Genomic DNA, 27,943 nt, shown 5'->3' with positions numbered 1-27,943 from the left:
CTTTGAAATCGAACAACTTCATATTTCGCTTCTCGGACGGAGCAATAACGGCTTCTTCAAGCATTCTATCGGATGTAGATCTTTGGTGGCATTTTCGGCCTCATTGAACTTTCCCTGAGCACAGACGACGTCAGAGACAAAATCAACCGGTCCAATGCCTGGAGCGGCCAAGCACCTGATTCCACGAATGACTAAATCTGGCGTCTATTCTTCGGACCCCTTGTGCCATCAAAAGTCGAAGAATACTCCAAATTATACATGTCTCTTGGGTCCTATCAGCAGCACATGTAACCCCCAACCAGACAACCTTCATGGGTGAGTTCGACCCTTCTCACATGAGTCGTGAATGAGTAGCTTCATGAACTCTCAGCTTATTTTGGACTTCCAGACGTGTTCAAGTCCGTCGTGTCGACGATCGCCTCCATCCTTCGTCTGTCAGGATCGAGGATCTTCTCCACTGCATCAACGCTGTTCCAGACTTCTGGTCCGTAATAAATGCTATGCAGCTCCTCGAAGACCAGGTGCAGGTTGCTCGTAATAAATTCCGGAAATGTCGAGTGGCCCCTGCCAATATCTGAATTTGACACTCCAACTCCCACCTGCTGGATCCAGAAGTTTCGGTGCGTCGCCCCAGCTACCATCGGGCCTGCTATCTCACTGAACAGTTCCCTGGCTCGGGACTCGAGTTTCTCGCGCGACGTTTGCCTGGTATCTTGTGTAAAGCGTTTGTAAAGGTAAAACAGAAGGTGAGCGTGACTGAGGACCGGCGGGCCAAGATTTTGCAGGGCCGGCGTCAATTCCTCACAGGCCATTTTGGCCCGGAATGTAAGCTCTTCGGCGGACGGGAGCTCCGGTATTGCTTCTGATATCTTTCGACTTTTGTTGTTAGGGAGAACTCTGATGATATCCGGCAGCGGCTTGAGGTCAGGCATCACGAACTGCGATCGCGCAGCGACGCTATTCCACACTTTACTTGAGTAGTACTCCTTCCAACGTGTCGGATTGAGATGGAAAGTCTCCTGAAAGGCCTCGAACGACATCTTCGAAGTATCAATTAAACCCTTCTCTTCATCCAGTGACTGCAGTGCAGCATTGACTATCTGAATCCAGAAGTGCGCTTGTGTCTCCGAGTATGTCTCAACAGTCGGATCAGTTGTCCTCGCACGCATAGTAGCCTGCTGGAGTGCTACCAGCGCCTGTGTAACTACTGACTCACACGCCGCCCCCGTATTCCGCACATACTGTATCACAGCGAAGGCGTATCGTATGAGCCTATCCGGGCCTTTGTTCCTCCTAGGCACTGTTGCTGGATCGCGCAGATAATCGGTTTGTGTTGGGAGAGGCCGTAAATTTGGGATTGACCAGACGTCCCGTGGTCTGGAGACGGGATTGAAGGAGTAATAATTCTTCCAGAGATAGGTGTTCATCAATGATGGCGAGTGGCGGAGAATTTGGGGGAATTCTTCCCGGGATGGGAGATCTGCGCTCATGGTGTGCACTCGATAGTCCCGGATTCCGTGTTGCAGTTGTAGAGTCCAGAATGTGACTAGACATTTGCTGAATGGAGCATGAATGTAGGCTCTCGGTGTCTCGCTGTCGCTGAATAGCTGGGGAGATATTTTTCTCAGTCGGTTGAGGTAAATTACGAAATCCTCTGATATCTCATAAAGGTTTTTCTTCTTCGCCGACTCGAGTATGACGAAATAGAGCGCCTTCAGGTAGGTGTAATGCGTCCACACCGGCAACTCTCCCTTCCGGAAGAATGTCCAGAATGTATCTGGGTCGAATGTGTCGCCGGTAATCTCCCTATCAACACGGTGCTGTAGTTGTTCAGTAGTCAATTCTTCATCTGTTACGTCGCTTATGACCGTCCCCTTCTTATCCCGGTTGTCCTCCTTCGCAGGCTCTATATTCACCTTCTTCACGGTCTGGTAGATGTCCTCGAGAACTTCGAATACCCCTACTCCAGTCTTCGAACTCAGCTTATGCGTTAGTACTTTCCACGAAATATCCTCCTCATACTTCGCAAATTCCTCCTCATACTTCCGTCGCGCCTCCTGAACCACCTCCTTCGAGACATCCGGCGAATCTTGCTTATTCAACCCAACCCAGATGTACCGACATCCTCTCTCCACCATCTGGTTGAGTAAGCTATGAAGTTTCCATGGTGGCCACTCCTCGGTCGAGCAATCGTGCAACCACACAACCAGGGTATGTGGCGCAAGCTCCCGCCATATCAAGGGCCCGCATTGGACTGATTCTCGTTGTTAGCATCTACCAGGCCAAGATATAAAACGCAACACAAAAGAAGAATGGAAAACAGAACAGTGGAAATGACGTACGCCGAAACTCCCATATACTCCACTCATAACTGGCAGGGTAATTCACCGTCTCAATATCCAAATCCCTCGTCGGTAGCGGCTCTTGCTCTCCGATTTCGCCGAATTTGAGACGGCGGAGGAAGGTTGTCTTGCCACAACTGTCCTCTCCCAGGAGCAAGATGCGGTAGTGTCTCTCACCGAAGATCCATTTCGAGAGTTCTCGTGGAGTTAGCCTCGTTCGCGTGGATAGCTGGATGCGGTGCTTACTGTTCATCTTGGCTCTCAGCAAATCTAGTTTCTGCTTTTTCCATCCCGAGACCGAGAGGAAGTTATTCGATTTATTGACTAAAGGTATTATTGGCGCCTAGCAGGCAACATTGCCAAGCAGAACAGAACTTCGTTGGTGGGCCACCGTGGCCTCTCGTATTATTGAGTTTGTGATCAACGCTGCCTCCGCCCGAAGAGCGTCAATACAAGCATGGCACCCTCTGCCAAGGTACATGATTGGGAAGTATTAACTCTCTATCTAACATAATAAACGAAGAAAAGTCTCATTGTCCATACGGCGTGTTATAAAAGCAAGAAGTTTCCTACTAATGCGAATATATATTATTCAGGTGAGGTAACCAGAGCCTGGACTACCTGGAAGAAAAACCAAATAGGGCAGTAAGCTGCGCACACAGTGCCTAGTGGACAGAGTCATACGACGGGGGCAGTTGTAAATGATATTCAATTCTTTTACTCAATTTATTATCATCCGCCTTGGTCCATCAGCTGAAGGAATAGTTACGAAACCGTGCTGCCTGTCATCTTCCCGCAAAGTGCCAAGACTTAATCAGGCCCCTTTGTCCATACGAAATATGCTCCTCACAGAATGACTCCAATTCTACACGTCCTGTTCAAGAGATTTTCACATGAAGTCATTCTAGACAACCTCCACATGAGTCGAGCTCATCTTCATCTTCCCATCCGCGATACAGTCATCATCACCGTGCCGCAGACCCGATCGCTCGCCATCAAAAATGACAGCTATCTCTTCCAGCGTATGACCCTTTGTCTCCGGGAAATAGAAATAAACAGTAGCTAGTATCCCCATAAGAAAGACACAAAACACAATATAATACTTCCATCCCAGATTCTCCATTCCAATGGGATTGCAAAACGATGCAATAATAAGTGATCCGTAAACGGACATCATTTCCACCGCCAGACCCTTCGACCGAAGCGAGTAAGGAAAAATCTCCGTAGGGTACCCCAAGAGTAAGGGCGTCCAGGCGATGTCATAGTGGAAGTAGACGACGAAAACGCAAACGATGACGACGTACCCTGCGGGCTTGGAGCCGGTCTCGCTGTTGAGGGCTGAGCAAATGGTCCATACTATGAATGAGATGAACATGCCTATGCCGCTCCAGAGGAATAGTGTCCGACGACCAAGGCGATCGACGAGAAAGGCGGCCATGAATGCGGCGGCGAAGTTGAAGAGTTGGAGGAAGCCGTTGATTAAAGTCTGCGTGTAGGAAGATGTGATTCCGACGGAGTTTAGGACTAGGGTCAGGAAGTAGGAGACTACAGCTATGCCGTTCCATTGTGCGAATGTGCCGACGCAGATTGCAATGGTGGTTCGTTTGCGGTTACCTTTGTTTTCATGTCAGTATTGATAGTCAGGTCTAGAGGAGGAGAGAAGAATCTACCTGGTGTTGCAGTTAAGGCGGACCATCCGGTGCTTTCGAAGCTCTTTTCCAGCTCGATGGCGGTTGTGATCTCTGCTATTTCCATTGCAACCAGAGGCGAGGGCTCTTCTTCCGGATCCTCTTGGCCCGCATGGTATCTTTTTAGAATCTTCGTGGCTTCATCGATCTTGTTCTGCGCTACCAGCCAGCGAGGTGATTCTGGAACCCAGTACAGAAAGGCGAGCTGCACGACAGGATACCCTGCTTGCAGGATAGAAGGGACGCGCCATGCCCAGCTGCTGGACAGAGCTTGTGTTCCAAACGTGCACCATGATGATAGAATGGCACCCAAGTAGTACATCGTCCAATACGCCGAAGTATATTTACCACGATGTGTAGGGTAAGCCAACTCCGCAATCAGCATTGGGCTTGGTTGGGAGCTGAACATCCCTCCGACTCCAATCAGAATGCGGGCTACTATGAACATAGCCAAGTTCACTGACGCACACTGGATAGCTGCGGCAATGCATATGATGATGAGTCCAGCAAATAGGATCACCTTGCGACCATACCAGTCGCAGAGATTGCCCAGGAATGGAAGCGCGACGACACTTCCGATAGACTGCGCCGCGACTATTGTCCCCAAGAGGCAGCCCGTGGGATTTTCGAAGTAGTCTTGCCATTGTTCCAAAGATTGCAGTCCGTTCATCAACGATCCTGAAGTAACATGTCTTTAGCACCTAGAGTCGCACAAGTGGCTATTACTAGTATTGATAGTTCTCACCATCATAGCCAAAAGTGGAGGATGAGAGCAAGGGTACGAGAAGGACTAGATTCAGTCGTAGTAAATGTGGTTGCTGAAACCAGTACTTGTCTGTCACTGGCAGTGCCGCTGCAAGCGAGCCACCTATGATGCTTGATTCACGTCTCATTTTTCCGCCGGGAAAGTCTCTACCTGTACAATGCAGACAGGGAAATCCGGGGTAAAATAGCTGGCAAAAATAAGGTTTCGAATTTCTGGGGTCCCCGCATTCCTCACCCGCTTCCTGTTGCCTGCATAAGGGCATCAGGTCTACCACGACGATCCCTTACTTCTTATCATTGATTATTCCGGTGAAATCTCGGGATAATTGGGATAAGTGAATGGAGAAAGAAAAGAACAGATTCTAACCGAATAGTACATATAGCACATAACTGAAGAGAGAGCAAAAGAGATGTAAAAAGCGCGATAATATATTTAAGAAGTCATGAACCACTAACTTGATGCTGGTTGCTAAGAGCATGCCAATGTATTGTCTTTGGGACCAACGAGGCTCGACAGATCCTGGAGGGAACAGCAGATGGAAGATGGAATCCTGGGCTCAACCTGGGGTTGCCCCTCATCCCGCTCGTGTTGATCTTCACGCACACGGTACGCACACGGTCTTCTCCCCGCCATCCCCGTGATGGTTTTCGTCGCACATCGAGCAGGACAGGCGCTGGGGTTGAATCTTTGGCCGCCCAGTGCGGCAGTAACGTTTGCCACTCTTCCGTACCTGAAAATCTTCTACGACAGTATCTACGAGAGAATGTTCGGCAAGTTGGAGCAAAGTTGGATTGCGGAGGTGCAGCCGCACCAGTTGAATATGAATGATGGTAATGCGCTGCCCGTGCATCTTGAGTTAGACCGACCCAAGGACGACAACGGGATTCTGATGACTATCGATTCGGAAGGCAACACAGGCAATCTGCCGGATATTATTCTCGGAGGGCTTGCGTTTCCAGCCATATCTACCTCGATGGGCGGACTGCTGAAGGATACGTTAGTTTTGTACTCTCATCTAAGTTAAAGCCGATGCGACCCTCACCATCTTCGGCGATGCGGCCGACCCAGTGAACCGACTCTGCCCTAAGCACATCATCCCTGTGAATTCATGGATAACGTGTTTGATGCGGCCGTGAGTATTGCTTTACCAACCATCCAACAGGAATTCAATGTCACTTCGAGCAATCTTCAGTGGGTCATATCTGCATACACGCTGACATTCGGTGGCTTTCTCTTGTTGTCTGGGGTCCTGTCCGACCGGTATGGCCGGCGATGGATCTTGTGTACCGGCATCCTCTGGCTGTCCATATGGACGATTGCGGTCGGGGTTGGGGAGACTTTCCTCCAACTGGCGATCTTTCGTGCGTTTCAAGGAATCGGAGCTGCCATGACTGTCCCGTCGTCACCTGGGATCATCGGTTCTTATTACGTCGGTAAGGACCAGTCGCGAGCTTTGTCAGTCTTTGCGTCCTGTGGCGCGCTGGGCTTTTGCGGAGGCCTCATTTTTGGTGGGTTCGTCTCCGCGTCTCTAGGGTGGATATATGTCTTCTGACTCAGCGTCATTATCACGGGGTGTCTGGGGGTCCTAGGATTCTTCGTCCTCCCGAAGGATCGAAAAGAGGACGGTACACGCCCACGATTAGACTATATGGGAGCAGCCCTGTCTACCGCTGGACTGGTATTGCTCTCGTTTGTACTTTCCAGTGGGGGTGTGCAGGGGTGGAATAGAGGTTTCATTATTGGCTTATTGGCCACTTCTGTTGTTCTTCTCATTGGCTTCGTTTCCGTGGAGAAGAAGGTGAGCAATCCGACCATGCCGTTGTCTTTGTGGAAGCTGCCACATTTTCCTCTGCTATGGCTTTCAGCTTTTGGTACGTATGGAATTGCCCGCTCCAAAGAGCAAAATGAATAATCTGCTGTATATTGATTTCTCACCATGTTCTGTTCCAGCTGTTTATGGCAGTTACCAAACTACCCTGTACTACGCAGTCCTCGCTGCGCAGCGGGTCAGCCATCTCTCTGCAAAGCAAACTGCGATCTGCTTTCTCCCTATGGGAGGCTGCGGCCTCATTCTCACTATGCTCTTGGGATATCTGATCGATATAGTCAGTCCCAGAATGCTGCTCTTTTTTGGAATGTCGATGGCTGTAGTGGCTCCTATACCGACAAGTGTGGGCATGCATGAGAATATGTCCTTGTATGCTTTTATCCCCCGCGAAAGATTATTCATAGAACTGATTTTTAAGTAGTTGGACAAGCCTTTTGCCAACTTCAATCCTTGGAATTGCTGGCATTTCCCTTTCGTGGGTAACAGTATCTACAGTCATGCTTTCACTAGTCCCTGTGAATGTAAAAAGCTTTTGCGGTGGCATGGTACGTATCGCCGTTCTAGCTGTATAATCTGCTCAAGCCGACCAAGTGCTCTTTTCCTAGATCAATACCGCGTTTCAATTTGGAGCTGCGGTCGCTCTCGCTATAGCGGCAGCCGTAACACAAGAACTGGACATTAAGCATGGCCATGGAGTTGTGCAAGAGTATCGGACGGGTCTCTGGTGTTCAGCGGTCACTGCTGGAGTTGGGCTATTGTTTTCGGTTCTTAGCCTTCTGGGACCTGTGATGAAGTGGCTCCGGCAGCTCAATTAGATTTTGATCCTATGAGTGTCTGGATTGTAGGAGATTGTTAACCTAATTCAGAAGGTATATATTCAATAGCAGCGTTAGATTCAAATGTCTTGTACGGTTGACTCATATCATATCTACCAAGTCTAAGCCATATACATACACCAAATGCCTAAACTAATCATACGAAACCTGCGCCAACAACCGATCCGCCGTCTCTCTAAACGCCCCCATCGCCGCCCGCCACAACTCCGGCCCCAGACTGATTCTCGCAACTCCGATCTTCTTCAACTCCGACACCGTCAAGTATCCATCCCCAAGTTTCAGCTTCACATTAACCATCCCGCCCAACGCCTTCGCCAGCTCCCTGACTTCATCCCCAGAGACTCCCCGACCGCCCGGCCCCCACACAAACACCGTGCAAGCACCCGCATCCAGAAACGCCTTTCCCCGCTCGATCGCGTCCTCGATAGATCCCGTCCCCGCTGGGCCCAGGACGTCAGTGCGCGCATTGATCACAAAATCTGGCACGCCAGCCTCGCGGGCAGCCTGGACCGCGGTGCGGATGCGGTTCACGGCCTCGGGGAGCGAGCGCAGCTTGCCCGCTGCGTTGTCGAAATCTTCCAGGTTGCAGCCGACGGCGCCGAGAGCGATGACGTCCCTAATAGTCTGGGCGACGTCCTCGTAGCCATCTTGCATGTCGACGGTCAGGGGCAGCTGTGGGGACGTAGTAGCGGCCACGACGGCGGCGATGGTGCGCGCGGCAGCGAGGTTCTGCGGCAGAGTGAGCGACTCATCGGCGATGCCTTGCGAGGCGGCCACGGCGTAGCTGGCCGTCGCGATGGCCTTGGTGGTGGCATGGCCCGCGATGTAGGAGGCTGTGGCGCCGTCGTAGACGTTGCTGAGCACGATCGGGTTGCCGGGGTGGTGGAGGCTGCGGAAGTAGATGGCACGGTCGTTTTGGGAAGACATGATGATGATTGAGAGAATGGATAGAGGTACTTTTATTAGAGGGGGAATTAGTTAAGAGGTCGGCTTTATAGAGAGGTATAGAGAGAGGTGAGTCATTGTAATGTGTAGATGCGGAGATACGAGAACATTGCTCTGGAATTGTCCACTCGCGAGGCTGCTTGCAACTCCACCCAGATGGTGAGACATTGCCATCTTGATCTTTTTTTTTTTTTTTTTTTTTTTTTTTTTTTTTTTTTATGAGGCACCCCGCCCCTGTAAGGATAGAAGAAGCAACCAATCAATCAATCAATTTATTCTCACTTCAACAGGTTATGAGCCCCGGTTTGCTTAGCTTAGTTTGGAGAATATTCCCTACTCCTAAGTTTCCCCATCGAGTGGTAACATCATCTTTTGACTAAACTGGGATGGCTCAGTTGATTCTGTATTGAAGAGGACAAACTCCTAATGATCAAGAGGGGGGAAAGCTGTGTGGAATAGTCTCATGAATCTGACAAAATCATCACACTGCTACAGATATTCGCCAGAATAACCATATTCTATAACAAGTCCTCGCAAGAGACAATACATTATCACACCGCCAAAGATGATTGTCGGACTAATTAAAGTCTATAATACCTCATAGGTGACGACATCTCACCACACTGCTACAGAATATATTACATTAGCAGAGAGACATGAAATTACCAGTTCTGTTCAGCATGCCGAGATACCCCTTTCCCCCTTTTATACCCTGATCTTCTCGAAAAGGGAAAGTCTGCCACTCTATCTCATGATAAAAAGATATAGATCTTATAAGACACACAGTTGGATTAACAAAGAGCTCAACTTAGTATACTATCTTCAAAGTATTTATTATTAGCACTTTACACAAATCCAAAGAATTAAATTTCCATTACTTTTACAACACACAGTTAGAGGAGGATACAGAAAACTACCCCCGGAAGAGTATACACACCGGGCATTTACTACTGTATCTACTATTGCCAGGTCCCGGCATACTACTAGACAAAAATCTCCTTATTAAATTTAAACTATATTTTCCAATCCAGAACAGAGACCAAGTCCTCTCTACTTAATAAATTCTGAGATCGGACATGCACCACTGACTTTAAGTAATAATAATTCAACCCAGTACAGTCTCCAGCTAAACAGATCCATAATCTTCCTAGAGCAGAAGCTATAATATACAGTTAATTATATCTACTTCCCTCACTCCTTTAAGTCATACGGCTGTTATCTCAAGACATCCAAATTACCAGATAGTGAATATGTCCCTCCATCATATATACCTATACCAAGCTCGTCAGACCACAGCCTATCCATCATCTCAAGTCTCCCCAGCGCTGCATTAAGTCTAGAGCTTTTTAATTAGAAGCATACTTATTTAACTCATCAAATTATTATTCCCCGGCCACTTCCGACTTAACTAACAACAGATCTAACTCAGAATTCTTCAGTCCAGAGGAGAATCCGTTTATATTATAACTAACACTGCAAAATTTAAGCAATTTAAACTAAGCACATTCTACAACAATATTCCAATCCTTGACAATACCGGTGACTGATTCAAATAAAACCAGAAGGTCAACCAGTTCATTTAAATCTCTCCTATTACCGATGATGGAGCGGTGCCTCCAATAGAGGAGAACAAGGCACAACAATAGGCTCATCGCCAAAGATTTTACTCAGCAATGATCACGGCAAAATTGATACACAACACCTTCAAGATCTTACAAGTCCAGTTTCTCATCCAGGCCATAAAAGATTATTTCAAACCAGAAGGCACTGGCACATACGTGAAACTCCAGTGGCAGTACATATCCCTTATAAGAGAAAAGTATGGGAGCGCCCAAGCATTGGGCGCTGAGATCCGGAAGATTCATGCTGAAAGCTCCTCCTTGACCCCGACTGTGTTATCTCTGAGATTGAGCGGATATTCTTCTTCATGCACGCACTTGGTCCCGCGTACGAGAGCTTCCGCGACCATATCTTTAGACAAATGGACCTTGTTAATGAAAGGGACACTAACGGTACCATTACGAAAGCGGCGCCCCCGTTCGACTATATCGAGAACAAGGCCATTGAGGAAGAACATCGGAAGGGGCAGTTGGGCAAACAAAACATTGACGGGCAAATACTTCGTGCCTCCTCAGATATATAATGATGCCATCATAAAATAGTCAATATTTTGTATTGTAGTAATGCACTATAGGTCTCTTCCCCGCACAAACCTGTAGATCCGCAAAATACCATTGGTGTGGGTAGTACATATGTTTTCCGCCATGGCGGTTAATACCCGCTCCCATGACTTGGGCAAGTATTAATTATAGTTGACACTGAACACGTAAGCATCGAGTCTGGGGAAGTAAGGTGAGATGAGTGCATGTCTACATTATGTGGCTAGCACCGGAATACTTGCTAGACCCCTGCTAGTTTCAATTGCCACTATATTCGAATAGTTTGTGCCTGCCTTGATAATCAATCACTGCATGACTGGAATGTCAACATAATCCTCCCCAAATAGAATACATGGATTAGCTTCCATGACTAGTATCGTCAATAGAGCCCCACCCAACGTCATTTTGCATCGTGTAGAGAGATACTTGCACGACTCATACAGCCGTCTTTCTAGTATGCGTCTGGAGTTTCCCCGCGCAGGCATCCGAGCGCGCAGATGCCAGATGATACCAAGCAAATTAGAAGCTCCACCTTACTACATCAACCAGTTACGGCGTTCAACAACACGATTCATCGAACGAGAGTGAAAAGCTATCACTACAAAGTTCCTTTTAGTAGCCTATGCCTTCGCTTGCGGGTCTGGGGTGTACAATCACACAGATGAAGGGGAGTAACCAGAAGACGATAGATTTCATTTTCGGCGTCTCCTGTGCTGACGAGTGGCATGGTCTCAAACTTCTGCAAAACCGCCATCACTACGCGGCTCTAGGCAGGCTAGGGAAGCGCGCAGTCGCGCGCAGTCGCGCGCATTCAAGAAGCTGGTGCGGGTGTCTACTTCAACCCGTTTGTTATGGTTAATGGGACGCTTATTGAATATAGTGTTGTCAGAATGGATACTCTTTGTAGGGATCTCACGACATGGGATACTCTCTATCTTGCTGGGAGGCTTCAGAAACCTACGAGGACTGTCTGCGATGATCTGCGCGTATGGCAGGCGAACCAAGTCAATCTTTCCTCTGCGCTTAAGGTGGCACTGTTGCTACCACCAGAGACATTCCAACGCAACAGATTTAGATTACAATGAGAGTGTGAAGAATTCCATGACCAGCTGTGACTAGCATAGATGACATCAGCGATACCACATAGTTTATCACTACATCTTATCTCCACTGATTGACCCACCGGTATTCACTCGTCATCATGGCACAACCCTTTCCAAACCTCAGGAAAGGTGGGCACCCAATCGCCTCACCGAAAGCTCCTAGATGTTGGAACAATCGCGAAAATCCACTTTCCACAATAGACCAATAGATGGACGCGCCGGTGATGCGTGAACGTCACATATAGATCAGATGAGATGATATCACATCGGATAAGATTAGATTCTATTCCACCTATCTGAGGCTGAGTTAGGGACAGAGAGGAATTCCTAAATGTCTTAGAGCACCACACGACGACAGACTGCCAACTCAAGACAGCCATCAAGATGGCTTTCAACTCTCAAATAAAACCTAACGCAAGAGGATCCTCAAACGTATCAAGGCAATGTACACAGCCAAGTACCTCCACATGTTCATGAACAACCATTATATCTCTTCCATTCGGTCGCATATCATGACGGTGAAGGGATCGGAAGATGAGTGTGCCATAATAGGCACCATGTGACTCCTAAAAGCCACTAGCTGAGTCTCAAAGTCGGTACTCATCCCGCCATCGACGCACAGTCGGCGCAGGACCTTCGTAGCTTCTGCTGGGCCGATGTGGAATAAACATACCTTCCCGGCCTTCTCTCTCTCTGAGAACGTAGGAATGAGAGTCAAAAGAACTGTGTGAAGGTGCATCCACGAGGTATGCTGCGGTCTCTGGGGAATACTCCCTCTTAACTACTCTGGGCGCCCCGATATTCGCACGAGAAGAAAAGAGATCTCTCCCGCCATCGGAATCAGAGACAATAGACCATTCATTACATTCTGAGTCGGACAGCGAAGTACTCATCCCCTCGCTGCTATTGTCGCGAACTGCTGTTTCCTCGAAATCCCTTCTTATCGTTTCGAAAACATAAGCCATAGGTGAATCTGCTGCAGCAATACTAGGCACTCCATGTCGGAACCTATCGAAGACAGACAAGGGATTGTCGCCAATCCTTCTGTAGGTTGCCAACGAGTCATCAGTCACAGTTGCTCCCCATGGATGGACTTCTTCACCCCCAGAATTGAGCATCGGCGCCTCGGTTGGGCGTACCCGGTTAGCCAATAATCGAAAATGTCGGTTCGGATGCTTTGGGTCTGCGTCGCCAAGGACTATTTGAAAGGTCACTGGGGAATAAGAATGTGAGACCGTCAAAATGTATATTGCTGTCTCGAAGGTGTCTATATATTCTTCACTGATACTGAAACGTTCTCTGCGAGGGAACCACCATTTTAAACCTGATTTCCAGTGTCCAACAAGTGTTTCTGTGGCCATGAGGGGCTTTATCCTGAGCTAAGCTTTGGCTTGAGGCCGAAAGGTAGGTATGGTCAGGGTGTTTCTGGGCGGAGAGGTACTGAAATGGTGTCAAGGAAGGTGAATTAGTGCGAGATCTGAAAGCTTCATATACTATTACTGTAGGTGCTATTAGGTAGTGAAACTCTATGGAACTTCCATCAACATGGGTATGCCTTTGTCGGTACTTCCCCGAATTTTCAAGAATTACCATATCCTTGGCACGGGCCGCGAAGCCGTCGACTTAAAAGTGGTTTTCCAAGATGGCAGCTGAGGAATTTGATGGGTCAAGGGCCTCCTTTCCCCCATTTCGTAAAGGAACTTGCAACCTTCTGGACAAGTTCCATAACTTTCTGTCTTATTACTGCACACAATTGGCTATGAATGGCGAAGACATCAACCAGCTGCTGAGCCCTGTAATAGTAGATACTATGCTTAGGGCATGGGCTATTTCCGACTTGTCATAGTAGACATATTGTTAAAGTTGAGACTGAGGGTACCCGTCTGAACTACATTGACAGAAACTGCATCTTCCCTGACTTATTCTTCTTCAGAAGTTTCTACAGAATTCACGTAAGGGTATCTACCGGTGGATGGCCGGTAGTTTAATTCGACCGTTGGTACTGTTTCAACAGTTACCCCTGAATCAGAGCCACTTTCATCACTGTCCATGGCACCGTTAACTTGTGTGTCAGGTGGAGAGTCAGTTATACGATCTTCCCATATGCTAAAGGGAGAGGTTGTGATCGCCTCGAAGTCTTCCTTGATGTAACCCAAGGCCTGATACAGGTCACTGAAGGGCTCACATGTCAGATAGTCATCATTGTCATGTCTTTTGTAGAACGTTGTTATAGTGCCGATCAAAGTTGCTCCCCAGGGAAAAAGTCTTTGTACGCCGCCGCGGGCAACAATGATTGGTGGTATAATCACGCGTACTAAATCTTCCAATAATTCCAGATGAAGATTAGGGTGCTCAATATCAAGTTCGCTCGCAACTATATGGAACGTCAAACGGGAATGCACATATGTCACTGCGACGATGTCAATAGGCGCACTGTAGGTTTGGGAGTCTCTCATGACTGAGATACTGTAGCCTCGTTCAGTTGGAAACCAGTGCTGAAGCCGATATTCCCACAATCCCTGTACTAGCCTTTGTCTGTCGTCTGTTGACGTGCTATTTTCGGGTTCCATTTCTTGTGACGTTCAGTAGGACACTGGTTGGGCTCGGTAGTACGGTATCTTCATTGATTCAACTGTTGTACAAACATCCAAAAAATGGCGCTTTGAGTCTCCTTAAATGGTTTGATGTAATGCAAGTACAGACTAGGGTGCGGACCCTTCCGACGATATGGAAGGGATTGATCGGCACCTAACTAGATTATCTGGTCTTGAGCACTGCATCGGTAACTTCCATACATCTATCTCAAACGGCAGACGTCTAGACACATCGAACAAATCTGCAGAAGTGTAAGGCAGAATCTAAACATCCTAATCAGGCAAGGAAACACTTGAGAGGTGATTCCTCGCCGCTTATTATACATCGGTATATGCGCCACCGTTTCAGTCATCTACAAGTACTCGATATTGTATTATGATCCTGTATAAAGAAAGAAAGATTTCGGGGTTATTTTGTGATCTACAGTTAGAGCGATTTTAGATCGAGGATAATAATCGTCCGGATTGACCCAACACCGTCAGTCAAAGATGAAGCCATTCCCGACTTCCTACTGACCAATCAGAACGCTCATAGCTAGCATCCCACGAGAGTATCCTCCCGTCGGACCCACTTTCCCTAGAAATCAACTGCAGACAGCCGAAAGCAGTGTCAAGTCTGCCTGGGTTCTCGCATCATACGCCGTAGCTCAGAGAAGTCATTAAAAACAGCACGGTTTTGTTTCCGGCTCGCAACAAGAGAAGAAGAAGGACACAGCTCCTTATGTTTCGTTCACTTTAGTACACACTTCAAAATCGTCGAATCTCAGAATGCCGTCCGATTACTAATCTGAAAGCAAACCGAGGTCCTAGGCCAGTTATGATTAGAAACTGGAAAAGCCATCCCCAACGTCTGTGCTAGAAGAGCAGACATTGGCGGACATTTTGGCACTAGAAACCTTGACAACAATGTGGCGTTGATGTTTCAGAAAAGAAAGAAAGAACGTCAACAGGATTTAACTTTTTTTTTTTCGTTTCGATGCTGACACTTTCCAACGGTTGAAGCTGCTCGAACTCTTTATTTTATTCGTTTCCAGAATCATGAACGTCCTTTCTGTGCGAGTTTGAAGTTTCACACACTCATTCATTCGTTCATTCATTCATTAATTCTATGGTTCTTTCTTTCTGGTAAACATCAATTGCACATAACCAACCACCGCCGCCTGTTGTAGGGTTTAGCCAAATAATGCTGTCCGCAGAGTTTACTCCTTTGTCGGACCGAGTGTACCTACGCCATGGTAGAGAGAAAGCCAAATCATGCGGGAAGGACGAGCCAACCACAATCATCATCTTTGGCTGGGGTGACGGTATGCCGAAGCATGTCTCAAAATATGCCGATGGCTTCCACGATCTGTACCCGTCCGCTCGGATTCTTCTCGTACTGTCAAGCACCTTACAGGCTCTGAACCAACCTCTTGAAGCTAGAATACAAGACATGATGCCTGTTATTGACACTGTTTTCCCTACTCCAACGGGAGACGGCAGCAATGAAGAGCGAGTTCTCCTGCATTCGATGTCAAATACCGGCGGTATATTCTTGGCCGCTACCATAACGGCTTACCAAAAACGCCATGGCGCGGACAAAAGACTACCCCATGAGCTTCTTGTTTGCGATTCAACACCCGGCGGGCTTTCTATCTTCACTCAAGCCGGCCGCTGGTCGCGGGCTATGGCTTTGGGCACATCCCAGTTCTTTCCGTGGCCTTGTATGGTCACGCAGGCATTGTGGTTTGCTATCCTCTGGATTCACTCCGGGCTGGGGTGGCTGCGTGGGCTGGAACCTTCTGGAGTTTGGGCTGATCGGGTAATGAATGATGAGTCGGTCACAACGCGAGAGTCCAATCGGCTGTACATGTATTCAAAGGAAGACGAGATTATAGGATTCGAGGACCTTGAAGAGAATGTTGCCCAAGTTAGGACCCTAGGCTATCGGGCGGTTGACATCGAGCTCTTCGAGGGCTCACCACATGTTGGCCATATGAGGCTCCATCCACAGCAGTACTGGGGAAAAATCTCGGAATGCTGGAAAGCGGCCATAATTCGCAAATAATAGTTCGATTCGCCACCATCAATGGGTCTTAGAAGAGGCGGCCTTTCATACATTTATAGACCAAGACGATTAAAAGTGTTTTCGAGGGAGAGGAGGGCATCTGTGGAATAATAGAACCGTTGCTTGATCGACACAGGTAGTATGTCGCCCAAGTCTTTCAAATTAACTAATGAGTTCAATAAATCTAGACATGTTTTCATTATACAGTTCTTCAATGATGGTTTCCTAGTTTGTTTACTTATCTATTTTCTCGTAATTTTTTGTGTGCTGGAGTGAGATAAGCGAATAGAACATGTTATTATGATTAACCCACTTCATGGATGGAATCGAAGTCATATAATTGTCAACTAGGTATCATCGATACTAGCTGAAATTTCCTGCGACATATCTTCTGTTACTCAGGGAAATATATTTCCCCTCCCTTTATATTTCTTTCCCGATGGGCGCATTGCTTTTCAGACTATCCTAGCCAAGACTACAAGGGCCTCTCCCTATAGCCCGGTAAATAGTACCAAGATCCAAGGGCCGCAATGTCGGGTCGAGGGACGGATAGACTCACTACTACGTATAGTCTTCCAACCCGTCTCGAACTGGTCACGTTTTATCGGACGACTGTGGAATACGTCCGATCCAGCCTGTCAAACATCCCCAAGGAACCCTTTTAGGCAAATTTCCTAGATCTGCGCATACTAATGTAAAGGCGGACATTTACCGACATCGGAAGATCTCCTCATCGGAAAATCCCCGTGTCAACACCAGGTCCCGGCATAGAAGTTGATGCAATTAATAAGCTTTAAGAATGAAAATACTCCATAGTTCACATAGTACCAATCGCAAAATCTGACGATATACTAAAGATGGATTCAAAAATCCACGTTTACCCTTCCTTCGATGACTTGCCGTTGAAGAAAGATGGCCCTCCCGGTAACGCTTGGGGCCTTTGGGGTCCTGACGATCAGATCGGATCTCTGAATCATCTTACGGACACAGTAGTGGCGAAGGCAGCCAAAGAAGAGATTAAAACCGGAGCCCGGGTAACTTTGAAGTATGTTAGCTACTAGTAACTCATCGTCGCCGCACCAGGAACGTCAGGGTCTGTTAACGCAAGATTCCTATAGTTGGGCTCTGAATGCTTCTTCATATCCTCACTTGACGCGCAAAACTCTCGAGCTGAAATTGATATATAAGGCGCCTCTTAAACATGCGCATGACGATGAGGTTTGTTTATCAGATTTCCTGGGAATAACTGCTATACTGAAGATAAAATAGTGGTCGTTCAACCCACAGTGCAGCTCCCAGTGGGATGGGTTTCGACACTATGCCTACCAAAACGAAGAGGTGAGCGGAGACAAAGCCGCAGCTTCTGCCCATATTCTAAGAGACATGTACGCAGCTCTACTACATGGGTCGAACAGCAGAGGACTTCGAAACATCCACAATCCCGAACGGAGTTCAACGTATGAGTCCTATATGTGTAATTTATTTGAAACATACGCACGAGAGTGGCAGTTTGGGCTAATAATAAACATATGTCGCAGACATGGCAGAAAGAGGTATCGCTGGACGTGGCATACTTATCGACTGGTACAAATGGTACCAAGGCAAAGGCCAGACTGTTGATGCCATGAGTCCTCATCCCGTACCGTTTGACCAGCTTATTGAGGCACTTGGGTACCAGGGGTTATGTGAGGATGACATTAGACCTGGCGATATTATTTTGATTCGGTTCGGCTACATCAGTCAGTACGAACATATGAGCGAAGAAAAACGAGCGCGACTTGATGCGCTTTACAGGAAGCAGAAGCCCGAAAACATCGGGGTCGAGCCTTCCGAAGAACTCCTGAGGTTTCTTTGGGAAAAGAAGGTGAGCGCTGTTGCAGGCGATACGCGATCGTTCGAAGTTTGGCCTTGCACGCAGACTCAATGGCATCTTCATGAGTGGTTGCTCGCTGGGTGGGGAATGCCTATTGGAGAACTGTTCGACTTGGAAAAGTTGAGTAAAGCCTGCAGTGAAGCGAACAGGTATAGCTTCTTTTTCACGAGCGCTCCTATGAATGTGAGTCCTGCCCGTTCCGATGGAAATATTCGGGTAAAATGTGTCTCACCGTACCTATAATTTACAGGCTCCTGGCGCTGTTGCCAGCCCTCCGAATGCTTTTGCATTTTTCTGACGCCTTTTGGAACTTCAAATACCAGTGAGCAAATTAGCAAACTGTTAGTACGGCAGGCTGGTGGCAAAGGTAATCAGATATTTGGCACATTGCAGGTTGAGAGGGATGAAATATCCCGTGACAAAGGATTTTGATTAAACTACTTGGGCCGGAAATTATATAAAGAAATCCTTTACTTATTGACTTTCCAAATTTACGATCATGCATCATATGTTGTCTACCATGACGACCTACTTTAGGTCTGCAGACATAGAAGCCGTTAAGAGCATAACAAGAAAATGAAGAGCATGAATTAGCCGCACTATATATGAAATATATCTTCATTTAAAGGTAACCTGCTCTATGTCGTTAAAGAATGGAGAAGACATAATCAACGGAAATATAAATCCAAGATCAATGAGTACAGGAACGCAATCCCATAACAAATACACTTATCTCTAATGCGGTTTCTTGGAATTGAGCTCTACCATGCGAAGACATGTGTATTGAGTCACAAATATAATGAGAGTATTTATAGAAGGCAAGGATGACAGAGAAGGTTTCCACAAAGACCAGGGGCTTTTACAGCGTGTACTTGAAGATAGGGCTCTTCTCGCCCATGGCTGCCAGCTGATCCGGAGTATAAGTCGCAAGAACTTCACTCTCAGAAACACCATCTTTGTGCTGGTTCAAGCGCCACAATGCATATTCAAGTGAGCAAGCCGCAATAATGCCCATAGCGATAATCCCAAGTGACACACCGTATCCGACCACATAGTGTGGAGCTTGGTCATCAAGAAATACATTAGTTCCAATGAAGCCTGGCAACGTCAGTGATGATCCCAGGTGTTCATGAAGTAGACTGAAACTGACAAGCAGTATTTGCTGCAGCCAATAGCCAGGCGATACCAATCGACCTTTTCCAAGACTGGGGAAGATTATTCCCGGTCCAGGCTGAGATTCCAGGCAGCAACGGATAAATACCGATTTGTGCTAGAATGATCGCAAAATACATCGGGCCTTTGTAGGCCTCAACATTAGCTGACAATATCAATAGTATCAAGAAAGATACAAGCAGCAAGGCCATCGGACCGACGATAAATGGGAAACGCCAAGTAAACCGATCAGCTAGTCGGCTGCTCAACCAGCTGGAAACAGCACCGCAGAAGTAGGGTGGAATTGTCAGTAACTGTGCGTCCTGCGATTCGAAGCCCAGCTTATTGATAATCGTGGGCATTGTGTAGGAAAATGCCGCATTAGGGGCGGCGTTGACCATGCCCATTAGCGCCCCTAGAAGGATCTTCCAGTCTAGCATGGTATTGAGCAGCAATGACCAGGAGAATTTATCTCCTTCTCCGGTGGTGGACCGATTACCGCTCTGTCGGAAGCGAAGATCGAGATATTGCTTCTCTTCTGCTGTGAGCCAGCCCACCTTTTCGGGACTATCTGGTAGCAGAAGTGGAAGGAACAGGCTGAATGCAGATGGGACAATACCCTCCAATATAAAGATCCATCGCCAGCCTGCAATCCCGCGAATGCCATCCATTTTCGAAATACCAAAGGCTAAGAGGCCACTGAAAGCTCCCGAAATGGCTGATGCTGTGTATAGAACAGCTAAACGTTGCTGGATAACGTTCGGTGGGTACCACTGGGTGACGAGATAGACAGCGCCGGGAAAGAATCCCGCCTTAACACAGAATGTGTGGTGAGCATGTGGAAGCCTATGATGAGGGTGAGCGTACCTCACATATACCCAATAATACGCGACATGCAGTTAGGCTTGCGAAACCTTGAACAGCGCCCATGCATGTCATCACAATTCCCCATGCGAGAACCTGAGCTGCAAGCCAAAAGCTTGGACGTGTTTTCTTGAGCATTACGTTCGACGGGATCTCTGAGCCAGATCCATGACCATTAGCAACTGAGGTGATCCCTAGTATTATTAAATCCAGACTTACCGAAGATAATATAAGGAACGAAGAATAGGCTGCTCGCAATGTTGTACTGGTTCCCAACAAGGTTCAGGTCCCTACCCATCCCCTCGATTTTCGCATTACCCAGGTTTGAACGATCAACGTGGGAGAAAAGGTAAAGCAATCCGAGAACCGGGATGATATGTCGGTCAATCTTTGCATTTTGTCAAAAAAAATAATAGAGGTTAACAGAAAATTATGTCATATTCACCTTTCTGATAACCTGCTTGCCTCGTTTTCCTTCATACGCACGTAGGATTGCGGCCTCTTCGTCCGAGAAGCCTGCATAGGCAATAGATTCAAGGTGCGCTACATCAGCACCTACTTTTCCTTCCTTTGCAAAGTCCTGCTCCATTGCCATCCAAAGTACTTATGCCACCTGAAATCAACGATAGCGGTATTACGCTTTGAAGCTCGCAGCCAAATCACCGCGAATAATGAATATGTCCTCAAAAATGCACAAGAGGAGGTAGTTCGCTCTGCATTTATCTCAGGCATATCGTCCAACATGGCAAGAATATGGGTCTTGGATTTGGATACCCCACGGGGTATGTCCGCTTCGGATAACATCCGAGGAGGGCTTTCTGGAGAAGCCAGTTGCCTAACCCATCGGTAAGATACCGGGACACGGTCTGGGCATGAAGGAGACCAAATGTTACCCCTTCTGGTAGTCTTTAAATCACTAATTAGTCATCATATTATGTTCTTTCATCGATAGGTCATTCGCAGAGATATATTGCCGAGCTTAGCCAAAGCTGAGCTATGGTATTTCTGTGTTACTTTGAGAAACGCAAACAGCAATACTTCGTTGAATGCCAGAACATACCAGGACTCGGCATGCCAAGACCACATTTCCAGTCCTCCAACGGCGGCGTCAATCCATCTCCTGCAAGTTTGGTGATTCCTGTTGCATTATCTGTAACATCCATATCTTGTTCGCCAACTCATATCCGCTTGTAGATCCGAATACCTTGTTTCCTTGTCGATTTTACGGTCTGGCAGAGTTATAAAAGAAAGCATTTTTCTGAGGTCCTATATTTGCGTGAGAATCTTTCTTCTTAACTTCTATTCGACTCAACCCATACTTCATTTAGAAATCAAGCAGCAACAGCCGGAAACACGCTATAAAAGTTAACGTAGTGTACTGCTGAACAAATATGCCAACAGGAATCTCTGAACATATTCCGGGTTTATATCTAAGTAGTAGAAAGCAGATACACTCGTATCACAATCTCATCAAGTACTTCACATTCCTCTAATATTATATATTGAGCCGGTATATGCTTCAGGTCCACGCCCCAACAAAAGCAAAATATGTATCCGGTTGCACTTGACCTCAAAATCAACCCAAATACGGAGAGATCAGTTCCCAAGCAGACACCCACTTCTCCTCGTCGTCAAGCTCCACCATAATCATGACCTCAAGCTTCTTCTCCTCTTCCTCACCCATTGCCAAGTCACAAATCAGTCGTGCAGCAAGCTTCTTGTTGTCGTAAGCGAATAATAGCAAGGAACTATTGATTTTCTTGCAGTTTTGGCGGAAGAAAGTAATTTTCTCGACGGCGCGCTCAAAGTCCGTTCGGTCGCTGCCAGCCTCCAAGCGAACATAGTTGGGGTTGAGTACTTCTTCACAAAATGAACGAGCTTCGCTTGGGTTTCCGGTGAAGATTCCATCCCAGATTGATTTGAATTGCTCGGGTGTCATTCTGAATATTGGCAGCTTGTAGAGAAGATGAATAAACCGTTGTGTTGTGGTTTCAGGCTTTCGCGAAGTAAGAGTGAAAGAATTACCCTGTATTTTGCTTTGGCACGATGGCCTTCTAGCGATTTATAATCTGCTTTTTACAGGCTGAAGGAGTAGTGAATGTGGCTATGGTGTATAGCAGGGTCTTTTAAGGCCAATCCAGTACCATTTAAACGATAAGGCGTCCCGTGACGCCTTGCGAAACGACCAGACAAAGATCACCGCTCCGCTCCCACGGGACTGTCCGGAATCTAACAAGCACAGTAGACACACAGCTTACGAGTAGCAGCGTGAGCTATTAACCAATCTGCGCACGTACATTCGTGGTCAGACCCGCATGAAAATACATAGTAATTATTACAGTTGTCGCTGACTGCGCTTACTTAGCTGAGCTGCCCAACATTTCCACTGAATATTACGCTGTCCCCACCAGAATATATTTTCCCACGGGACTATCTTGACAACAATTGGTACCATAGCTATGCCTTCTAACAATTGGGGACAGTATCAACCTACAGCACTATCTCACGACAGAGCTATTCGGATACCTTCTGCACCCAGACATACCTCCAGAACGCGAATCTCAAAATTGCAGATATCGCTACAGGAACCGGGTAGGTTCTTATCTATGCGACTATCGGTATTAGTTGGCGAGTATACTGAAGTTTGGTTGTAGAATCGCTTTTACCGATTTAAGTCGTCGTCTTCCGCCGTTAGTCCAGCTCGATACGTCAGACTCATCATTAGACTCCTTTCTGCCCAAAGAGCTACTCCCTCGCAATACTGGCCTGCACGAATGGGATATGAAAACAGTTTTCCCGCACGAGTTGGAAGGGTTTCCAATATTTTTCATGTCCGCAACGTAGTGTCTGTGTTATCGGATGAGGAGATCGTAGCCATTGTCAGCAAACTGTTCAAACTCCTCAGTATGATGGTTTATGCGTGAACCTTGTTTTGACCCGAGAGACTGATATCACATGGTTATAGGGCCTGGTGGCTACTTTCAATGGGGAGAGATGGATATCCATTCCCTGCGCATCGATGAGATCAGCGGTGAATGCAGCACCGCCGCTCTTGAGGAGATAGTGCGGATTACTCGCTCCGCAGACTCCTCACTGGGTTCCTGAGCTTGCGCGGTTATTTGAGGGTGCTGGGCTCGTGGATGTCAAGAAAGGTACTCGTGAAGGACTGGGGTTCGTGGATTACATGTTACATGAGTTCGTGTTGATGGTACATGATATGGTTGCCCGGAAGACAAGGAACGACGAAGTAGGACGGCGCTTAAAGGAGATTCTCCCGGAGGTTTTGAAGGAGAAATACCACGGGGCATTTCATGCGTGCACCAGGTAGACTGTTATTGGCAGGAAAGCTGAATAAATGTGATAGTAAGCGTTGTTACTTTGGTGGTCGGAGTGACTATCTAGTAGATTAAACTAGTCGTTAGGTTAAAGAATCATTGGAGGACATGGCGAATTACTGTATCATGGCAAGTTAGTTAACAATGCCAAAAAGAACGATGAAGTCTAAGTATTGAACGGAATATTTCGTAATCAGGGATCATGATCCAGATGCGAAGGAATGTTCTTTCAAAAGCATACTCTCTTTGGGCTAACTTCAACCTCATGATGTGCCGCCGTAAAAAGCGCGATTACCCATTGTCATGCGGAGGGCACTTTCATACGTCCCATGCTGGTCCTAGAAGCTTCGTATTCATGTCTGTTGTGCGTGATCAATGTGACCTTCAAAGACTTGACCAGATGGCATGCTGCGCCAGAGAGGTGTATCACCGACAGGCATACCAAATGCGGAATGCAGATCAGTGGTTCTTCTAACCACGTCGCAGGAGACGGTCAGAGAGTTCAGGGCGTGCACGGACCGAATCGGGTTCTTGGGTGGGTGATACGAGCTGATTAGCTGGGTCGCAAGATTCCTACCCTTTACTTAGCATATTTCGGCATATGACGCAGTTTAGACGAGGTGGAGCACGAACGAGGCAGACTTTAGAAATGAATCTCAGCGGTGTGCTTTCTCGAATAGGAGAGTGGCTTTTGTTCACATCCAGAGGGTTCCAGCGGCACTGATGCCATGTCAAGGACATCACTTCCTGTTTGGGTTTGTTGACCGTTTGAAAAACAAAGGGAGGACTGCATGAAAAGGTAGCTATAAAGGCTGCACCTTGCCATAATGATCTCTGGAACTCTGGATCGAAGCAAATCACTTAGCAGTCTCCTCCCTAACACTATTTTAATATGGCTTCATCGAAGCAGGGCATTGAGGCCCTTGGCTCTACTATCGCTGATCTCTCAAAGTCTCTCGCCAATCAGCTAGAGGCATTGAACCAGCCAGAACCATCATTCGCGATCGATTCTCCAGCATCCTTGCCACCAAGTGCAGAGATCCAAGGCCCTCGGCTGAAGCTCTTGGAAACGCTGGAAACCCTTCACCACCTTATTGTCGGCCCGAGTGACTTCTGGTTTCAGCAAAGCATGTTTGTAAGTATACAGAACAGCAAGCACCTTTTTCCTTCAGGATACTCCAAGCATACTAACGCAGATTAGCTTAACCATGCACTTCTCGCCTTCGATGTGTTCAACAACTTCAACTTCTGGGACGCCGTCCCTCTAAATGGCTCAGCCAGCTACGCCGACATTGCAAAGTCAACCAACTTGCCCGAGCAAATTGTGCGACGATTCCTCAGATTAGCATTCACAATCTTCGTTTTCGCAGAGGAAGCGCCTGGCTCTGACCGAGTGGTGCACACGGCGGCTTCAGCGCACATTGTGCGTTCCCCGTTCGTTAAGTCATATCTCGAACATAATATGGAGGATATCCGACCGGCTGCTACTGTTGGAGTAGATGCTTTAAAGAAGTGGTTTGTTGGTCAATCCGAGCCTCCCGAGAATGTTGCAGCCTGCGCAATCGCACTGGCGACATATGATGGCCATCAGATTGGTAGAGATCTGTGGTATCTTCTCGATAACTCTGAGCGACCCGGTCAGCCAAAAGGGTCCCGAGCGAAGCGCTTTGCAGAGGCGATGCAGGGGCTTCGTATGACGAGAGGAGTTATGACTGAGTCTGTCTTGAAGCAGTTCGACTGGGGTAGCTTGGACGAGGCAACAGTTGTTGATGTGAGTTTTCCCCGTCCCGCCATTATTACGTGGATAATATCAGAAGCTTCGTACTAAAGTAAACCAGCTTGGAGGATCAGCCGGGCATATCAGCGTTATTCTTGCTGAAAATTATCCGAAGCTCAATCTTGTTGTGCAGGACCTCGCCTCGGTGCAGTCTGCCTTCGACGAAAACATCAGTTCCACTCCCTATGCCTCGCGAATCAAGTTCCAAACACATGACTTTTTCGAACCGCAGGCTCTCCCTGCAGACGTGTTTCTGCTTAAGTCAGTCCTGCATGATTGGTCCGACAAATATGTGTCGCAGATTGTTCGTAATCTGCTTGGCGTCCTAAAGCCAGGAAACCATTTGGTGGTTTTTGATTTCGTCTTGCCGGAGGACTATGACGAGGAAACAGGCGCGAAGCCTCCATTGCCAGTAAGGAAGTTGGTTGCATCGATGGACATGCAGATGTTTGTTGGCTGCAACTCCAAGGAGCGGAAGGTGGAGGACTGGAGTGATGTTATTAAGCGAGCCGACAGCCGGTTTGAACTGAAAGAGGTTCATGTGCCTCGAGGATCGCCCTTGGGACTCCTTGACTTTGTGTTTCAGGGGTAGTTTGTATCAGGGCGGTCGATATGAAACCGATTGGTTGAAGAAGAGATTCTTTTGTCCGGTTTGTGGACTGTGTGAATAGAACCCAACGCTTTGTTAGTTGGAATTCAAGACCGAGGAGCAAGTTTCAGAACAAAGTCTAGTCAAGATTTGTTTATCCACCTGAGCTGGGAGCGTAGAGTAATCACCCATAGGGTCATACGCTCATCTTCTATTTTTGGGATACACCAAGGAAACCAAGCTTCGAGCAGATAGTGTGATTGGTTCGTGGCCCGGATCTGACCGGCAAAATGGGACGCCTGAAACCAGCCCGAGGAGGCTTAAGCGCCAGCTCCTGCACCGACGCCTTGATAACAAGATTACCACCTGACGTTGCGCATATATCCTATCCTGTATCCAGATATACATTCTTTCCAGGAAATAGATCGGGCGGACTGCGGGAAGTGGCTATGCAGAGCAGGCCCTGCCCCAGCTTCTTTCTTCAACCCGCACAGCACTTAAAAAGGAGAACACCATTTACAACCACAATGACCTCAAGAAAAAACTATACCTGGACCTTCGCCACGCCATCCGCATCAAAAGCGGCACCCGAGAGTGCGAGCAAAAAGACCCATTGGGTGAGAGATGAAAGTCAAACTGAGCAAGTCAAGGGCTTTCGGAATCCATGGGAGAGTTCTCGCGACTTCACCTTCCCGGAAATATTCAAATCTATGATGCGGTATGCACTCGTCATTTGGCAACTGAATCGACCGTCTGATAAAGCTCTGCAGACACAAATTTCTCTCAGGGAACAGCCAGAAACCTGACACCACTCTATCGACCGTACCTGTAACAAAGCCAACATTTCTCCCAGCTGCCACACGCCCCGACTTGCTGCGTGCAACATGGCTAGGTCACGCCTGCTATTTCGTTGAATTCCCTACTGGTCTACGCGTTCTCTTCGATCCCGTGTTTGAAGAACGTTGTTCACCGTTCTCTTGGTTAGGACACAAACGATTTACGCCTACACCGTGCGATATATCTGACATCCCGATCATTGATTGTGTAGGTCTTGATCCCCACGTTCTGTTTGCGATTATGCCTGACATACAGGTTGTCAAGGTTGTGATTAGCCACTCTCACTATGACCATCTTTCGTACCCGACAGTTCTTGAAACTCAGAAACATCACCCGTCAGTCAAATTCTGCGTACCTAAAGGCCTTAAAAGGTGGTTTGAAGACTGTGGCATAGATAATGTCATTGAGCTAGATTGGTGGGAGAATGTCAATCTCGAGTTGGCCGCCACGACCGACGATAACACCTCGGACTCCACTTCAATCCCACCACACAACGACGTCTCAGCTACAGCCACAATTTCCTGTCTCCCCTGTCAACATACATCTGCTCGCACCCCCTTCGATAAAGCAACAACATTATGGGCCTCCTGGTCCGTTTCCTCCGGCGGCAAGTCGGTCTACTTCGCAGGTGACACAGGCTATCGCGTTGTTCCACACCTCCCGAAGGACGTTGATGACTGGGGCCCGGACTACGCCAATCTACCAGTTTGTCCGGCCTTCAAGGAGATCGGAGAGGTCTGTGGACCGTTTGATCTTGGACTCATTCCGATCGGAGCGTATAGACCACGACATGTTCTGAGTACTGTTCATTCAAACCCTTATGATTCTGTGGAAATATTTAAAGATACAAGATGTAAGAAGGCTATTGGGATTCATTGGGGGACTTGGGCTGTTGCGGAGGAGGATGTAATGGAACCGCCACGACTGTTGAAGGATGCGCTGGTTAAGAGCGGTCTACCAGAACAAGGAGTGTTTGATGTCTGTGGCATTGGTGAGAGTAGGGAGTTTTGAGATGAGATTTATCCGGAGTGGCGTTGTACTTTTTGATTGCACCGTCTGGGCTTTATACACATATATTAGCTGCTTGATTATGAGGTTAAAAGGAATGGAAGACTGAGTCTAGTTTTGTGGTCACACGATCTAGGCAAGTGCTACCAGCAAATACTGGAATATATCATAATTAGCTTGTCGACCGAATAATATGGTAC

At 47.4% G+C, this 27,943-nt stretch overlaps 13 protein-coding genes across 13 annotated transcripts; 7 read left to right on the top strand and 6 right to left on the bottom strand.

Moving 5' to 3' along the window:
• Window positions 1-371: 371 nt before the first annotated feature.
• On the bottom strand, window positions 372-2,595 carry BO85DRAFT_481720 (uncharacterized protein; the record flags this gene model as incomplete). Its single annotated transcript, XM_025663072.1, has 2 exons — window positions 372-2,254; window positions 2,343-2,595. 2 exons carry the CDS (start codon window positions 2,593-2,595, stop codon window positions 372-374), a joined length of 2,136 nt encoding a protein of 711 aa, XP_025510661.1.
• Window positions 2,596-3,246: 651 nt separating this feature from the next.
• Window positions 3,247-4,923, bottom strand: BO85DRAFT_506067 (sugar transporter; the record flags this gene model as incomplete). Its single annotated transcript, XM_025664367.1, has 3 exons — window positions 3,247-3,956; window positions 4,013-4,708; window positions 4,776-4,923. 3 exons carry the CDS (start codon window positions 4,921-4,923, stop codon window positions 3,247-3,249), a joined length of 1,554 nt encoding a protein of 517 aa, XP_025510660.1.
• Window positions 4,924-5,436: 513 nt separating this feature from the next.
• On the top strand, window positions 5,437-5,820 carry BO85DRAFT_492861 (uncharacterized protein; the record flags this gene model as incomplete). Its single annotated transcript, XM_025663800.1, has 1 exon — window positions 5,437-5,820. The coding sequence occupies one exon, from the start codon at window positions 5,437-5,439 to the stop codon at window positions 5,818-5,820; it is 384 nt and encodes a 127-aa protein (XP_025510659.1).
• Window positions 5,821-5,904: 84 nt separating this feature from the next.
• On the top strand, window positions 5,905-7,439 carry BO85DRAFT_524231 (MFS general substrate transporter; the record flags this gene model as incomplete). Its single annotated transcript, XM_025665403.1, has 5 exons — window positions 5,905-6,304; window positions 6,386-6,667; window positions 6,747-6,993; window positions 7,046-7,169; window positions 7,230-7,439. 5 exons carry the CDS (start codon window positions 5,905-5,907, stop codon window positions 7,437-7,439), a joined length of 1,263 nt encoding a protein of 420 aa, XP_025510658.1.
• Window positions 7,440-7,592: 153 nt separating this feature from the next.
• Window positions 7,593-8,428, bottom strand: BO85DRAFT_431145 (isocitrate lyase/PEP mutase family protein; the record flags this gene model as incomplete). Its single annotated transcript, XM_025658325.1, has 1 exon — window positions 7,593-8,428. The coding sequence occupies exon 1, from the start codon at window positions 8,385-8,387 to the stop codon at window positions 7,593-7,595; it is 795 nt and encodes a 264-aa protein (XP_025510657.1). The 5' UTR covers window positions 8,388-8,428.
• A 5,158-nt stretch (window positions 8,429-13,586) lies between these two features.
• BO85DRAFT_492858 (uncharacterized protein) lies at window positions 13,587-14,123 on the bottom strand (the record flags this gene model as incomplete). Its single annotated transcript, XM_025663799.1, has 1 exon — window positions 13,587-14,123. The coding sequence occupies one exon, from the start codon at window positions 14,121-14,123 to the stop codon at window positions 13,587-13,589; it is 537 nt and encodes a 178-aa protein (XP_025510656.1).
• A 1,321-nt stretch (window positions 14,124-15,444) lies between these two features.
• BO85DRAFT_506059 (TMEM53 family protein) lies at window positions 15,445-16,378 on the top strand (the record flags this gene model as incomplete). The annotated part of the gene is made up of 1 exon (XM_025664366.1): window positions 15,445-16,378. One exon carries the CDS (start codon window positions 15,445-15,447, stop codon window positions 16,306-16,308), a length of 864 nt encoding a protein of 287 aa, XP_025510655.1. The 3' UTR covers window positions 16,309-16,378.
• A 787-nt stretch (window positions 16,379-17,165) lies between these two features.
• On the top strand, window positions 17,166-18,479 carry BO85DRAFT_383385 (uncharacterized protein; the record flags this gene model as incomplete). The annotated part of the gene is made up of 6 exons (XM_025656516.1): window positions 17,166-17,353; window positions 17,427-17,526; window positions 17,578-17,646; window positions 17,702-17,765; window positions 17,847-18,364; window positions 18,432-18,479. The coding sequence occupies 6 exons, from the start codon at window positions 17,166-17,168 to the stop codon at window positions 18,477-18,479; spliced, it is 987 nt and encodes a 328-aa protein (XP_025510654.1).
• Window positions 18,480-19,040: 561 nt separating this feature from the next.
• On the bottom strand, window positions 19,041-20,786 carry BO85DRAFT_506058 (MFS transporter; the record flags this gene model as incomplete). The annotated part of the gene is made up of 5 exons (XM_025664365.1): window positions 19,041-19,279; window positions 19,332-20,145; window positions 20,201-20,352; window positions 20,417-20,585; window positions 20,643-20,786. The coding sequence occupies 5 exons, from the start codon at window positions 20,784-20,786 to the stop codon at window positions 19,041-19,043; spliced, it is 1,518 nt and encodes a 505-aa protein (XP_025510653.1).
• Window positions 20,787-21,767: 981 nt separating this feature from the next.
• On the bottom strand, window positions 21,768-22,263 carry BO85DRAFT_453833 (uncharacterized protein). The gene has a single exon (XM_025661144.1). It carries the CDS (start codon window positions 22,134-22,136, stop codon window positions 21,774-21,776), a length of 363 nt encoding a protein of 120 aa, XP_025510652.1. The 5' UTR covers window positions 22,137-22,263; the 3' UTR covers window positions 21,768-21,773.
• Window positions 22,264-22,604: 341 nt separating this feature from the next.
• BO85DRAFT_506052 (uncharacterized protein) lies at window positions 22,605-23,620 on the top strand (the record flags this gene model as incomplete). The annotated part of the gene is made up of 4 exons (XM_025664364.1): window positions 22,605-22,645; window positions 22,681-22,789; window positions 22,852-23,101; window positions 23,163-23,620. Coding segments are annotated over 4 exons (540 nt in total), but the record flags the coding sequence as incomplete, so codon positions are not given.
• Window positions 23,621-24,424: 804 nt separating this feature from the next.
• Window positions 24,425-26,026, top strand: BO85DRAFT_407523 (O-methyltransferase; the record flags this gene model as incomplete). Its single annotated transcript, XM_025657364.1, has 3 exons — window positions 24,425-24,667; window positions 24,734-25,303; window positions 25,371-26,026. The coding sequence occupies 3 exons, from the start codon at window positions 24,425-24,427 to the stop codon at window positions 25,899-25,901; spliced, it is 1,344 nt and encodes a 447-aa protein (XP_025510650.1). The 3' UTR covers window positions 25,902-26,026.
• Window positions 26,027-26,425: 399 nt separating this feature from the next.
• On the top strand, window positions 26,426-27,746 carry BO85DRAFT_463705 (dioxygenase; the record flags this gene model as incomplete). Its single annotated transcript, XM_025661940.1, has 3 exons — window positions 26,426-26,616; window positions 26,669-26,942; window positions 27,000-27,746. The coding sequence occupies 3 exons, from the start codon at window positions 26,426-26,428 to the stop codon at window positions 27,744-27,746; spliced, it is 1,212 nt and encodes a 403-aa protein (XP_025510649.1).
• Between the last annotated feature and the right edge of the window lie 197 nt (window positions 27,747-27,943).

The sequence above is a fragment of the Aspergillus piperis genome (assembly GCF_003184755.1).
Source record: "Aspergillus piperis CBS 112811 unplaced genomic scaffold BO85scaffold_29, whole genome shotgun sequence".
In the NCBI taxonomy this organism is placed as follows: domain Eukaryota; kingdom Fungi; phylum Ascomycota; class Eurotiomycetes; order Eurotiales; family Aspergillaceae; genus Aspergillus; species Aspergillus piperis.
The sequence above is the reverse complement of the archived record's forward strand: the minus strand, read 5'-3'. Positions and strand labels throughout refer to the sequence as shown.